General features: G+C 56.9%; 1 protein-coding gene across 1 annotated transcript in view; it reads left to right on the top strand.

The window, feature by feature from the left end:
* CAMTA1 (calmodulin binding transcription activator 1) overlaps positions 1-11,838 on the top strand; it is an 841,285-nt gene that overhangs the window by 729,830 nt on the left and 99,617 nt on the right. Inside the window, exon 7 of the mRNA XM_024749943.1 lies at positions 3,539-3,692. Coding sequence (XP_024605711.1) covers positions 3,539-3,692 — 154 coding nt within the window. The remainder of the gene's footprint in view (positions 1-3,538; positions 3,693-11,838) is intronic.

The following is an 11,838-nucleotide window of genomic DNA, read 5'->3' as shown; positions in this document are numbered from 1 at the left end:
GAACCGAGAGTCTGGGTGGGTCTGGCGGGGGGTGTCCTCGTGTCCCCTGGAGCCAGCCCGCCCCTCCCTGCCGACAGCTCCGCACTCCCTGAGGATCTGACAATGTTATAAGCCCCCCATGAAACTGAAACGTTGGGACTCTACGCCTAATATATATTTCTGCCAGAAACACCCAATAAAATGTACAACCAGTGAATAAAATCACAACGTTGCCAAGAAGTGATGTGTGCCCCCAATTTCCAAAAATACCTCAATCGCTCTGTGTCTTAAAACCAGCCTCAAGCCAGGAAGCCGTTATTTAAAGTTCAACTCAGGAGCTTCGGCCTCAGGAGCTCCAGGCCCTGGGATGGAATTTGCGTTAAAGATATAAAGCATGACGCAGGCTGCTTCTGCATTGAAGAATCCCAAACCCAGCCTCCTTGATCCCGTAAGGGACTAGGGCCTTCTCCTAATTGTATCAAGGCACAAGGCCCAGGATGGAGGCTCCTGGGAAGGGGATGTACGTGTTGGGCGCATCCCCTGAGTTGAAAGGGGCCACAGTGGATCTTGAATCCCTAAGTCCCTGGCTACAGATGTGGGGTCCACAGACCACCGGGTCTGTGCGCTCCTGCAATGCAGCGTTGATGCGCCTTGGGGAGTTCTTCTGGGCTGGGAGTTGAGAAGCCACAGCTTTCAGCAAATTCTCAGAGGCCTTAGACCCAGAAAAGGTTAAGAACCAGCCTTGCCTCTTAGCTTCCTACGAACACCCTGTGTTCAGAGAAGCTGCCCTGCCCTTCGAAGACACAGAAAACCAAAACCAGGTGTCAGCTGAGCACAAGTCTGGGAAGAGTACGGATAGGAGATCCAAAGTCAGCCAGATTCAACTCTGCAAAAAAGAGATGAACAGCAGGCATTGCCAGATGCTGTGATAGCTCCCGGGCACTGTCCCTGTGTTTGAGCAGATGAAGGAAGCTTACAGACTATTAAGACAATCTCTACCCAGTCTCCACCCTGCTGCGGTGGAGGTACAGAGGGTGAGGTATCCAGAAAGGCTTCCTGGAGGAAGAGGCGTCGAGCCTGTGCCTGTCCTCAAAGAGTAGGTGGAGGCTGGTTATGCAGAAATGGAGCTGGACCCTGAAGGAAGGAATGGGATTTCCTGAGATAGGAGAGTCTGGGTACTGTGGGGCAGGAGCTCAAGTTCTAGGGGTTTCGGTGCATGGTTTCTGTGCCCTTTGCTTCCCAGGCCCCCGCCTGCCCTCCCACTGCCCTGGCTTCCCACAGCTTTTCCAGGTGCCCAGGCTGCGCTCAGTGGGGCAGTGGGGCAGGAAGCTAAGGGCCTTTCATTTCCCAGACATCTGGCATCCTGGCTTCCTCCCGCAGGGCTGGGCATCTGCTCCAGGGGCTGTGATCAGAGGAAGCCCTGAGTGGCCTGCGGGCCCCTGCATCCCTTTGATCCCTACTCTGTCTTGCTCAGTGGCTGACGCTGCCGTCTGGACAAGCACAGACTCAGGCAGGAGCTCCCAGGCCAAGGAGGCCAGTGTGCTGGTCGGTAGAAAGAACAGAGGGCTGGGACACAGGGAGGATGGCTCTCCCTCTCCTGGGCTACCCCATCCAGGCCACGGGCATGACAGATCTACCTAGCCCACCTGCCTCTTGGGCATATTGCAAGGACGAATTTATATATGAGATGGGAAGGCAGTTAGCCCGGGTGAAAAAGAGGTCACCAGATGTCTCGGCAGGACCTGAAAGCAGAGTCAGAACTGTGGCTTCCAGCCACAGCTCTGTGCATTGCCAGGCACACAGCTTTGGGCAAGTCACAACTTCACTGGGCTTTCGGGGTCCTCATTGCAGACAGAAAACACCCTGCCCAGCCCTGCCCAGCCCTGCCCTGCCCTGCCCAGCCCTGCCCAGCCCTGCCCAGCCCTGCCCTGCCCAGCCCTGCCCAGCCCTGCCCTGCCCAGCCCAGCCCATGTCCCCAGCTTGCATGAGCACCAAATGAGCTAATGGCTAGAAAGTGCTTTGAAAAGAATAAAGTGCCTTGAGGATGTCAGGGATTATCATTGTTATTAAGGGGCGTGATTACCGCAATCCTGAAAAGCTGCCATTAACGAGAAACCTCCTGTTCGTGTTGATTTAATTTCCTGGTTAACTGAGCGTTGGCAAGAAAAAAAACTCTACGTTCCAGCCCTTATTGAAAATCTTTTAAAATTATACCCGTGTACTTTCCTGCACCGGTCATGGAGTCGTCTCAAGTCCTTATTTATTAACGCACTGATTGAGTCACATATTCATGTATTACTCTGGCTCTGATCAGATCTTAAAAGGTGACCGCAGACCCAGGCTCCTCTGTGCCGGGGTCCTCGCGCCCGCCCAGGACTCGGGGTTGGGTATCCGGAGGGAGAAACAGAGGAGACGTATCTGGCAAATAGCACAGGATGGGACCTTCCAAGTGGCTTTTCCAGAGTTCCCTGCAGCACCTTGATATATTATTATGCATTTCCTTACGGTTCAAGAAATACTTTCTGATTGGGGTAGGAGGTTTTTCTGCGTTTATTCAGATGCATTATAAAGTGACATGGCTGCTTTTTTTTTAACAACTTTGTCAGGACCGACAAGACCCAATAAACAGCCTCACCCTCTGGGGGGCCACGGAAAGCCACAGAAGGGCCTGTGCTCTTTGCAGTGAAGCTGCTGCCCCACAGAGGCCCCCGTGGTGTGTTGCTATCAGAGCTGGTGCTGGGTGGAGAGCGACGCAGTCACCTTGAATTGGATCTGATGGCAAGAGGCTGCCCCATTTCAATAAAACCACTTGGGGACAAAACCGTGCTTTCACCATCTTCACGGGGAGAGTTCTTTCCATTCATAAGCTCCGGAGAGATTTCCAAGGAAGATTTTCCAGAGGTTCCAAGTGACAGCTGCCTCCTGGGCGATGCTTAGAGGTGCTTGTGCAGGGAGACCACAGGCTGAGGGGCAGAGGGGCATCCAGCCCTTAGAAGTGGATGCCTTGGACTTCCCCGGCGGTTCAGTGGTTAAGACTCTGCGCTTCCGCTGCAGGGGACACGGGTTCCATCCTTGGTCAGGGAAGTTCCTCATGTCACGCAGGGTGGCCAAAAAAAAAAAAAGATGCGGGTGCCTTGAACTCTAGGACCTCCGTTTCCCCCTTAAGAAGAGGGTGGTGGTGATACCTGTCAGGGACGTCCAGGGACCTGCAGTGAGGAAGTGCGTGTAAAGAGCGGAGCAGGGGCTGGTGCTGCTGGGGCAGCTGTGGGCGTAGGTCTGGGACATGAGGCTAGATGTACATTTAACTTCATGTGTGGTCCTTAGTTACACATGAATCTGCCCACATGTAGAGCAGTGGGTCTCAACCGAGGCCAGTTTTGGCCCCGGGGTGCTGCTGGGTGGTCCCCCACCGCAGGCAATGATCTGGTTCCAAGGGTGAGTGGTGCCCGGGTTGAGAAAGCCCGGCGTGGAGATGCTCAGCCTGTCTGTACCTGCTGGGGTGACCTTGGGCAGGCTCCGTACCACCCTCATGCTACCAGTGTCTGTGCTCTCCCCCCAGAACCCCGACATCGTCCTGGTGCACTACCTGAATGTCCCGGCCATCGAGGACTGCGGTAAGCCCTGCGGGCCTGTCCTCTGCTCCATCAACACTGACAAGAAGGAGTGGGTGAAATGGACCAAGGAGGAGCTCATCGGGCAGCTGAAGCCCATGTGTGAGTAGGCGCGGCCGGTCGGCCAGGGCCACCCAGGCAGGGCCAGAGGTCCTCCGGGGCCTGGGGATCGGGGGGCGGGAGCCCCATTCTGCTCGGATGACAGTGAACTTAGCTTTTACAAGGACCCTGCCTAATTCCACCCGGTCCTCGGGGGCTCCCTATGCGACGGCCAAGACCCAGATATCAGCCCACGTTACAGATGAGAAAAGTGGGTTCCAGAGCACAAAACCCGTGGGCAGGGAGCAGAGTGGAGAGCGCCTGGGACCTCTGCCTTGCAGGCCACACACAGGGGCGCGGTGGCAGTCCGGGGAGGGAGAGGCCCATGGCCCGCGGCCAGGCTGGCCAGGCTCCTGCCCTTGGCCCATCTGCTCCTGGACACGGGGCACCCTTGGCTCCCAGACAGGGAGGCACACAAGTAATGGGAACTGAGCTGGATTTCATTTTGTCAGCAAAGTGACGCTGCCGGGAGCATCTGTCAGGAGCAGAGCTCTGAATGCAAAACACCGAGCGTGTCCGCAAAGCCGGGACATGGCCGGCGCCTGGTTTCCATGGGCAGCCGGCGGGGGCTCTCGGTGGCATCTCCTGCCGCCTGGGCGGAGCGCTCAGGGAGAACAGACCGGGGGAAAGCCGTCCAGGGCACAGGGCCCTGGGTTCCGGAACATTGATCTCTGAGGCTCAGCGCAAAGACCTGTCATCATACTAGACCTCAGGGAGCAGGTCAATGCGGCCGTCAGAACCTGTGGCCCCCTTGGAAGTCGGGCTGCGGGGAGGAAACACATCCAGGGAGCAGCTGAAATGTCCTTTCCTGGGCGCAGCGAGTGTCCGGTCACTGAGTGTCCATGCTGAGGCCACGTGGCACCTGCGGTGACCAGCTCATCCTGAGAAGCCTTCAGTGCTCAGATGGGAGGATCCCCCCACCAGCCACAAGGTTGGGGATGGGGTCGGGAGGGACAGGGTTCTGAGTAGGGAAGTGGACCCCCAATAGGCTGATGGTCCAGCCCGCCTGGGGGCTGGACCCCAAGGCTGAAGTCCACCCCCATGCTGTCCTCCTGAGCCGTGTGCCCGTGGGGAGGCTCTGGCCAGCTTGGCCTCACTGCCGCCACCAGGAACTAAAGCCAGGAGGCCCAGGGCCTTCCAGGCTCAGGCTGTGCCCGGTGGAACCCTCCTCAACTGCAGCTCTGACCAGAGCCGCCCTGTTGAAGCCACCTGGTACCCTCAGGACGGAGCATGAGCTCCTGGGTGGGCCCGCAGCTCATCCGCCTGTGGACCCCACGCCACTGCCCCCGCCCAGGGAGACATCAGAATGAAGTCAGCCTCCTTAACCAGAAGAGGACACGCAAGCCTCTTCAGAGCTCTGCGGAGCACCCAGAAACTTGGGGAACATCCCAGCTAATTCCCGTGATCCTTTGCCACCTGCCGCTCCTCGGGGCCCCGCACCATGCTGGCACGTGGAAGGCTCTCTGTAAATATCTGTGAGGGGGCCGGGTAAGCGTGGCTGGGCCCAGCTTGATCCCCTCTCCGCAGGGGCCCGAGCACCTGACAGAGGCCCCCGCTGTCCAGGCCCTGAGAGCCGGAGCTGCCCAGTGGCACCCCTCCAAGGCCAGGCCAGGGACTGGGGAGCAGGGCAGTGGTGCTGGGTCTGCTCTGCCGCCCCGCCCACCCATGCCTTCCATTCCGGGGTGTCTAAATGTGCAGGGCTTGTACTTGACCTTGGGTTTCCTCCCCCAGAGCTGCCCACACTTCCTCTTTGGCAGAGCCTTGGCTGGGTGGGAGCAATGGCTCTGATAACCGCTGGCACTGGCACCACCCTGCCAGGCCAGTCGAGTCCGGGCAGCCAGGAGCTGCAGGTGCGCACCTGGTTCTGTGACTGCTTCGCTGTGTGACCTCAGGCCAATCACTCACCCTCTCAGAACCCTAGTTCCCTTTCTGGAAAGTGAGGGAACGCCTTTTAAAAGTCTGCAGTGCATCAAGGAAATTATGTAAAACTACAACAAACACCCCATAAAGCTAATCACACTTGAGTCCCTGGTGTCCAGACACGAGAGCAGCGTGGTGCAGTCACTCGGGGTGTGTGTGTGTGTGTGTGTGTGTGTGTGTGTAGCTCCGGTTAGACATGCACAGCCCGGAAACACAGCCCAGGAAATACGGCTCCAATAAAAGCTTTAGATGCCGACTGGGTTTGGAACACACACAGAGCACCAGCTACCCGTGTTCGGGGAAAGCAGAGTTATGCTGGGAGCCAGGAAGGCATCAGATTGGGTTCCACAATCAGGCGTGCCACCCCAGCGCTGGAGCCAAACACGTTAGCTTCATCACATTTTCACATAAATCACATTCCTTCAAAGACTTCACAGGTTGACTTCCTGATGTTTCCAAATTTCTCTGCCCCGCAACAGAGTTGTCAGTGTTTTAATCAAAATGTTGTGTTCATCCGTGGGGAAGGAGACTCTGCTTCTCCGCCTTTGCCTCACCTGTTGACGATGGGGTGGGGAGATCCTACAGACGCCAACTTCTGAGCCAGACTGATTCCAAGAACCCCACCTTGATTCTTGCAGTGGTGCCCTTTAGTCCTATGGGGGCTTCCCTTCAACCTGCAAACTGAGGGATGCCTCCTCCAGACTAAAAACAAACAAAGACAAGGGGGAAAAGATTAAGATCTCTGATAGGAATTCCAGGTCTATTTCCAGCAACAGCGTCCCGTCTTTTGCAGTCCCTTCTGTGGTATTTAGAATACGGGTCCTGCCGCTGTGACGAAGACAAAAAGAATAGTGGCTTAAAGCTTATTTCTCTTTCACAGAGAAATTCTGGGTTGATAGGGCAGCCTCACAGTGTCAGGGACCAGATCAGCCACCCAGGCTCTTTCCAACTGGTTGCTCTGCCATCCCTAGGGCGTTGCCCTCTTTATGTGGCCCAAGATGGCTGCTCCAGCACCTGCCATCATAACTGCATTCCAACCAGAGGGAAGGGAAGAAGAGATGGAGGGCAAACTTCATCCTTTTAAGGACGGGGACCAGAAGTGGCACACAACACTTCCACTCATATATCATTGGCTAGAATTTGGTCATAGGGTCACCCCTCGTTGGCAAGGGAGTCTGGGAAGTGTAGTCTTTTCTAAGCACTACCATCCTGACTTCCTTTGGGGAATAGGGTTCTGCATGTGAGTCCTTCAGGGCTGAGTAGAGCCAAGTGCAGCCTAGGGAGCCTCCTGTAAGGCCTCAGCTGAGAATTGCTCAGCTCAGCTCAAGGCCTGAGGATGATCGCCCCGGGTCCCATCCGTCTGAGGGTTGGAGTTTATGGAACTCAAGTGAACATGATCTAAAGGTCAGCACATCTCATCCTGGAAACTCCAGGGTATGTTCCAGCGCAGCCGGTCTGAAAGACCACCCACTTTGGACCCGGCGAACTGCCATAGTGCAAGCGGGGGCTGGGCAGGTGGGATCCGCTCCTCCCGGGTCAACCTTGAGTGGGAAGAATGATGGGTAAGACAAGCTCTGTGCCTCGGTCCCGCCAGCCTGGCGGGAAACTCGCTCAGTGATCCTCGGCTGCCCCGAACCACAGTGGCCCGAGCCCTCCACCCTCAGGGAGTCAGATGGAGCCGGTTCCCTTGGAGTGGACCCTCAATTCTGAGCTCCGTGGCTTTCTGCCCTGCCCCATTCCTTCGCAGCCCACGAGGGGACAGGATGCCAGCCGCTTCCCGGCTAGCAGGTGGTGAGGTTTTTCCATGTAGAGTGAGGGATGAGGGCATGAGATTTAAGCTGTGTTCTCAGCCCTTCCCCAGCTGTCCCCCACTCCCTGGGGCTCCGCTTGGAGCGCCCTAGCCGGCCAGGTGGCCCTGCATTGTCCAGCAAGGCCTGGGCCTCCTCGCAGGCCTCCCTGGGCCCAGAGGCCACTGGCGGCTCCACCGGCTACCTCTGGGTTTGGCTCTGCTCTTGTTGCCTTACTGGAGCCCCTCTATCATTGCTCAGGGGGTCCCGGGGCCTCAGTGGCACTGGGTGGGCAAAGCAGGAGAGCTGGCTGGGGAGCCCCCATGCCGACGTCCGTGCACACCTCAGTGCACACATGCACACACGGCCCACCACCCACAGGGACATGCGCGGGGATGCACGTGTGAGTCAGCAGGGGCAGGGCTCAGTTTTCTAGCCCCTCCAGCCCCAAGGCTCTCTCCAAGAGCCCTTCAACACACCACCACCGTCCCCTTACCGGCTCAGGTGGGGACACCAGCACTGTCTGGGCCACAGCAAGTGCCTGACCCTCCCCCTTGGGAGGTGTCCTAGCTCCTCCTCTGACCAGCAAGCGGCCTAGCACGGGTCACCCCAGCCCTCTGAGCAGCATCGTCCCCCTTCAGGGCGGGATGATCGTAGGCCCTTCCCTGCGGCCCCGTGGCTGTCAAACGACATTGTGGACACAAAGTATGTAGGTGTCAGGGCTGCGTCGGAGCCAGAAGGCCAGTCCTCTCTCTTGAGTTTGAGCGCTCAGCCCCTGCCAAGCCCTGTGCTGAGGGGTGTCGGCAAAGACCAGCTGGACGGCCCCTCGGGAACTCCTGAGCCACCAACACCGAACCAGAACAGGCTTCTAGAACCTCTGCCCTCAGCTCAGCCCAGTGCCAGCCCTGCGGAGGCTGCCAGGTGGGGAAAAGCCCGGGCCCTGCCCTCGGGAAGACAAACCCAAGAGGCCGGACCGGCTGAGGGGCCCGAAGCAGACGGCCTGAGAGCAGAATACATGGCTCTGCCTTCAAGTGCCCAGACATTCAGGAGATCCAGGCTCAGAGCAGTCGGGAGGCTCCCTGTCCCCCTGGCCTGGAGGAACGTGCGGGACAGACGGGAGGCAGGGAGGCTGGGTGGGCAGCAAGAAGGAGGGAGCAGACAGGGGTGCACACAGGTGTGGCACTGAGGTGACTGCAGTGAGCCTCACGTTTGAGGCTTAAAGGGCACACTGAGTACGAAGTGATGGAAATCGCATGCAGTGAGAGGTGTAGATGTCATGGGAGCACAAGGGCACGGAGCCGTGTTAAGGGTGGGGGTAGAGGCCACGTTGAGTGTGAGGTGGTAAAGGTCATCTTGACGGGAGGGTTGTGGGGGAGGCGGAAGTCACGTTGAGTACACGGGAGTGGAGGCCATACTGAGGAAGCCGTGTTGAGTGTGAGGCAGGAAGTTATGTCAAGAATGAAGTGATAAAAGTCCAAGTTGGTCGTAGGGACGGAGGCCGTGTTGAGTGTGGAGAGGGGTGGAGGCCATGTTGGTAGTGAGAGTGGAGGCCATGTTGTGTGTGGAGAGGGGTGGAGGCCATGTTGGTAGCGAGGGTGGAGGCCATCCATATTCAGTGTGGGGAGGGAGGCCATGTTGAGCGTGGAGAGGGATGGAAGCCATGTTGGTAGCGAGGGTGGAGGCCATGCATATTCAGTGTGGGGAGGGAGGCCATGTTGAGTGTAGGTGGGCAAAGACCAAGCCAAGTATAAGGTGATGAGGACCATTTTGATGGTGGTGGAGCCCATGTTTAGTGTGGGGTTCAAGTGTGTCCCCCCTAGCTCCCCGAAATCCTCAGTTCTCCCAGTCACCTTGGTCCCTGGGCTCCTGCAGCCTGTAGGTGTTCCAGAAGCCAGGGTGTCAGCCCCTCCCCGTGCGCCCTCCGGAGGAGCACAGCCTCTGTGCCTCCGTGAGGCCGGGACGGCAAAGGCAGGGTGGCTGGAGACAGGAACCCCCTTGCTGAGACGTGGCTGCTGCGGCGGAGACCAGAAGGAACAGACTGGTTCTCAGCGGCGTCTTCCAGGAGCTACTCACCCCGCAGGTTAAGCCAACAGTGAGGTCCCTCCGTCTCCAGAGCCCCCAGCCCTTCCTCTGCCTGCGGGGCTGACCTCACTGTTGCCACACCCAAGCCTCAGGTTGTATGTCAAGGCGCCTGTTGTTTTTTCATCATTTTCCAGACAAAGACCAAAGACCCAGTAAGAGGGGCGGTGTTTATTTGTTTTGCTTTTTTGCTTAGATTGTCATCCTGGTGATTATAGAACAAGAAGTAAAATCAACAAAGGCTTTCCTTTCTGGGGCCCACACCAAACCGGTTCCTGGTCGACTAGCGCCACCTGGTGGCCTGAAGCAGCAGAGCGGCTCAGAGACGTGACCTCTCCGGAGGCGTCCCACTCCCCAGGCTGGGATGGGAGCAGGCAGGGGGCACGACTCACCCCTGCCCGTGGACCTGGTGCCGGGAACCTGCTCTGTGATTCTGGGTCTGGGAGGGGGATTGGGCGGGGCTGGAACAGACAGAAGGGGGCCCTAGGGAGCCTCCTCTCCCATGCGGTCTATCCTCATCAGGCATAGCCTGGCCGGTTGCAGGTGGGGGCGCTGGCAGCTTCGCCCGCGACCAGGAACGCGTGTTTCAAGTCTCAGTCTGGGTGATGGAGGGGCACTTGCAAAGCAAGTCGCATAGCTGCTGTCCCCATGGAGCTGCACGCGGGGGTACCGTGAGTTGGGAGGGAAAATTGGGGGGTAGATCAGTCCAGGGAAAGGGGAAGCTGTTGTCACCCAGGGCTGGAAGGTTTCTTTCTGGCCAGAAATATTCAATTAGCAGCCTTTTCCAGTGTTCCCATCTCTGGAGTTAGACTCAGGGTAAGAGTGAGAGACCAGGAGTCAGGGAGGAGTGTGTGCACCTCCAGGCCGCCCACCACGGGGGCTCAGGGAAGCCAGAGCAGCTGTGGTTCCCCCACCTCTTGCTACCCACCACCCCTGCCAGTCCTTCAAGGCCCGCAGAGCCTGGGCACAGACGTGGGCTCAGTGCCAGCAGCAGTGGCCCGTATCAGAACCCCCGGGGCAGGTTGATAAAAGGCAGGGCCCTAGGAATCTAATTTTTTTTGTTTGTTTTGTTTTTTGCCATGAATCTTGCAGGATCTCAGTTCCCTGACCAGGGACTGAACCCGGGCCAGGGCAGTGAAAGCATGGACTCCTAACCACTAGGCTGCCAGGGACGTCCCAGGAATCTGAATTTTTTAACAAGCAAGATTCTCCTGCTTTTTGAGAGATCCTAGCCTAATGCAGTTTCCAGCGAGAAGCCAGCCAAGGAGCCCTGTTGCAGAGATCAGGGTCGGCCCCTTTTTGGGGCCACAGGCCTCTTTGAGTATCAGCTGATTCTCAGATCCATGTGGAAGTGAGGCTGGCACCGGAGGCAATGCTGACCTTGAACTTGTGCAAAGAGTAGGGTGTATCACTTCTGGGTGTTTCAGGACCCCGTGAAGTCTTTCCATAGACTCTGGATTAAGACATGGTACCAACCCTAGAAGTTTCCTTGGGTTGAAAGTTAGATGTTAGTGTCAGGCACATAATGGGGTCTTGCCAGACACTTACCGACTTGAAGTCATGAGAAACCCTGGAGCCCCATAAAGGGAAGCACATCTGCATCCCCGTGGTGGGCCCAGGGCCCAGGACCGCAGCTCTTTCCCTAAGTGCAGAGGCGTTAGTCAGTGGACGAAGCCTGCGAGTCCCAGAGGTCCTGCCCCGCCTTCTGCCTGTGTCAGCTGGATTTGGAGTCACGGAGGGAGGCGGTTCAGTACACAAGGGCCTGGGGAGGACTCCCCTGTCCATCTTGCTTGTCTCTTTGGTTAGGAGCTGCAGGGATGAAGAGCAGGCAGGGTGGGTCTCCTTACATCTCCCACTCTCTCTAGGATGCCTCCCGGGCACCGCCCAGCCTGGCGCAGGGGAGAGCAGGCAGTGGAGAGGCAGGAAGAGGCTGATTTGTTTTCTTTAACTGAAGTATAGTTGCTTTACAGTGTTGTGTTTGTTTTGGGTGTACAGCACAGTGATTCAAACGTGTACATATACACATATATATTCTTTCTGTCAGATTCTTTTCCCTTATAGGTTACTAGTTCCCTGTGCTATACAGTAGGTCCTTGTTGGTTATCTATTTTATATGTAGTCGTGTGTATATGTTAATCCCAAACTCTTAATGTATCCCTCCCCCCACTTTCCCTTTTGGTAACCAGGAGTTTGTTTTCTATGTCTGTGAGTCTCTTTCTGTTTTGTAAATAAGTTCATTTGTTCCTTTTTTTTTTTTAATTTATTTATTTTGGGCTGCATTGGTTCTTCATTACTGCATGGGGGCTTTCTTTTTAGTCACAGTGAGTGGAGGCTACTCTTCGTTGCGGTTTGCTGGCGTCTCA

This window comes from Neophocaena asiaeorientalis, unplaced genomic scaffold, assembly GCF_003031525.2.
Source record: "Neophocaena asiaeorientalis asiaeorientalis breed wild unplaced genomic scaffold, Neophocaena_asiaeorientalis_V1.1 scaffold275, whole genome shotgun sequence".
NCBI classification, from domain to species: domain Eukaryota; kingdom Metazoa; phylum Chordata; class Mammalia; order Artiodactyla; family Phocoenidae; genus Neophocaena; species Neophocaena asiaeorientalis.
The sequence above is the reverse complement of the archived record's forward strand: the minus strand, read 5'-3'. Positions and strand labels throughout refer to the sequence as shown.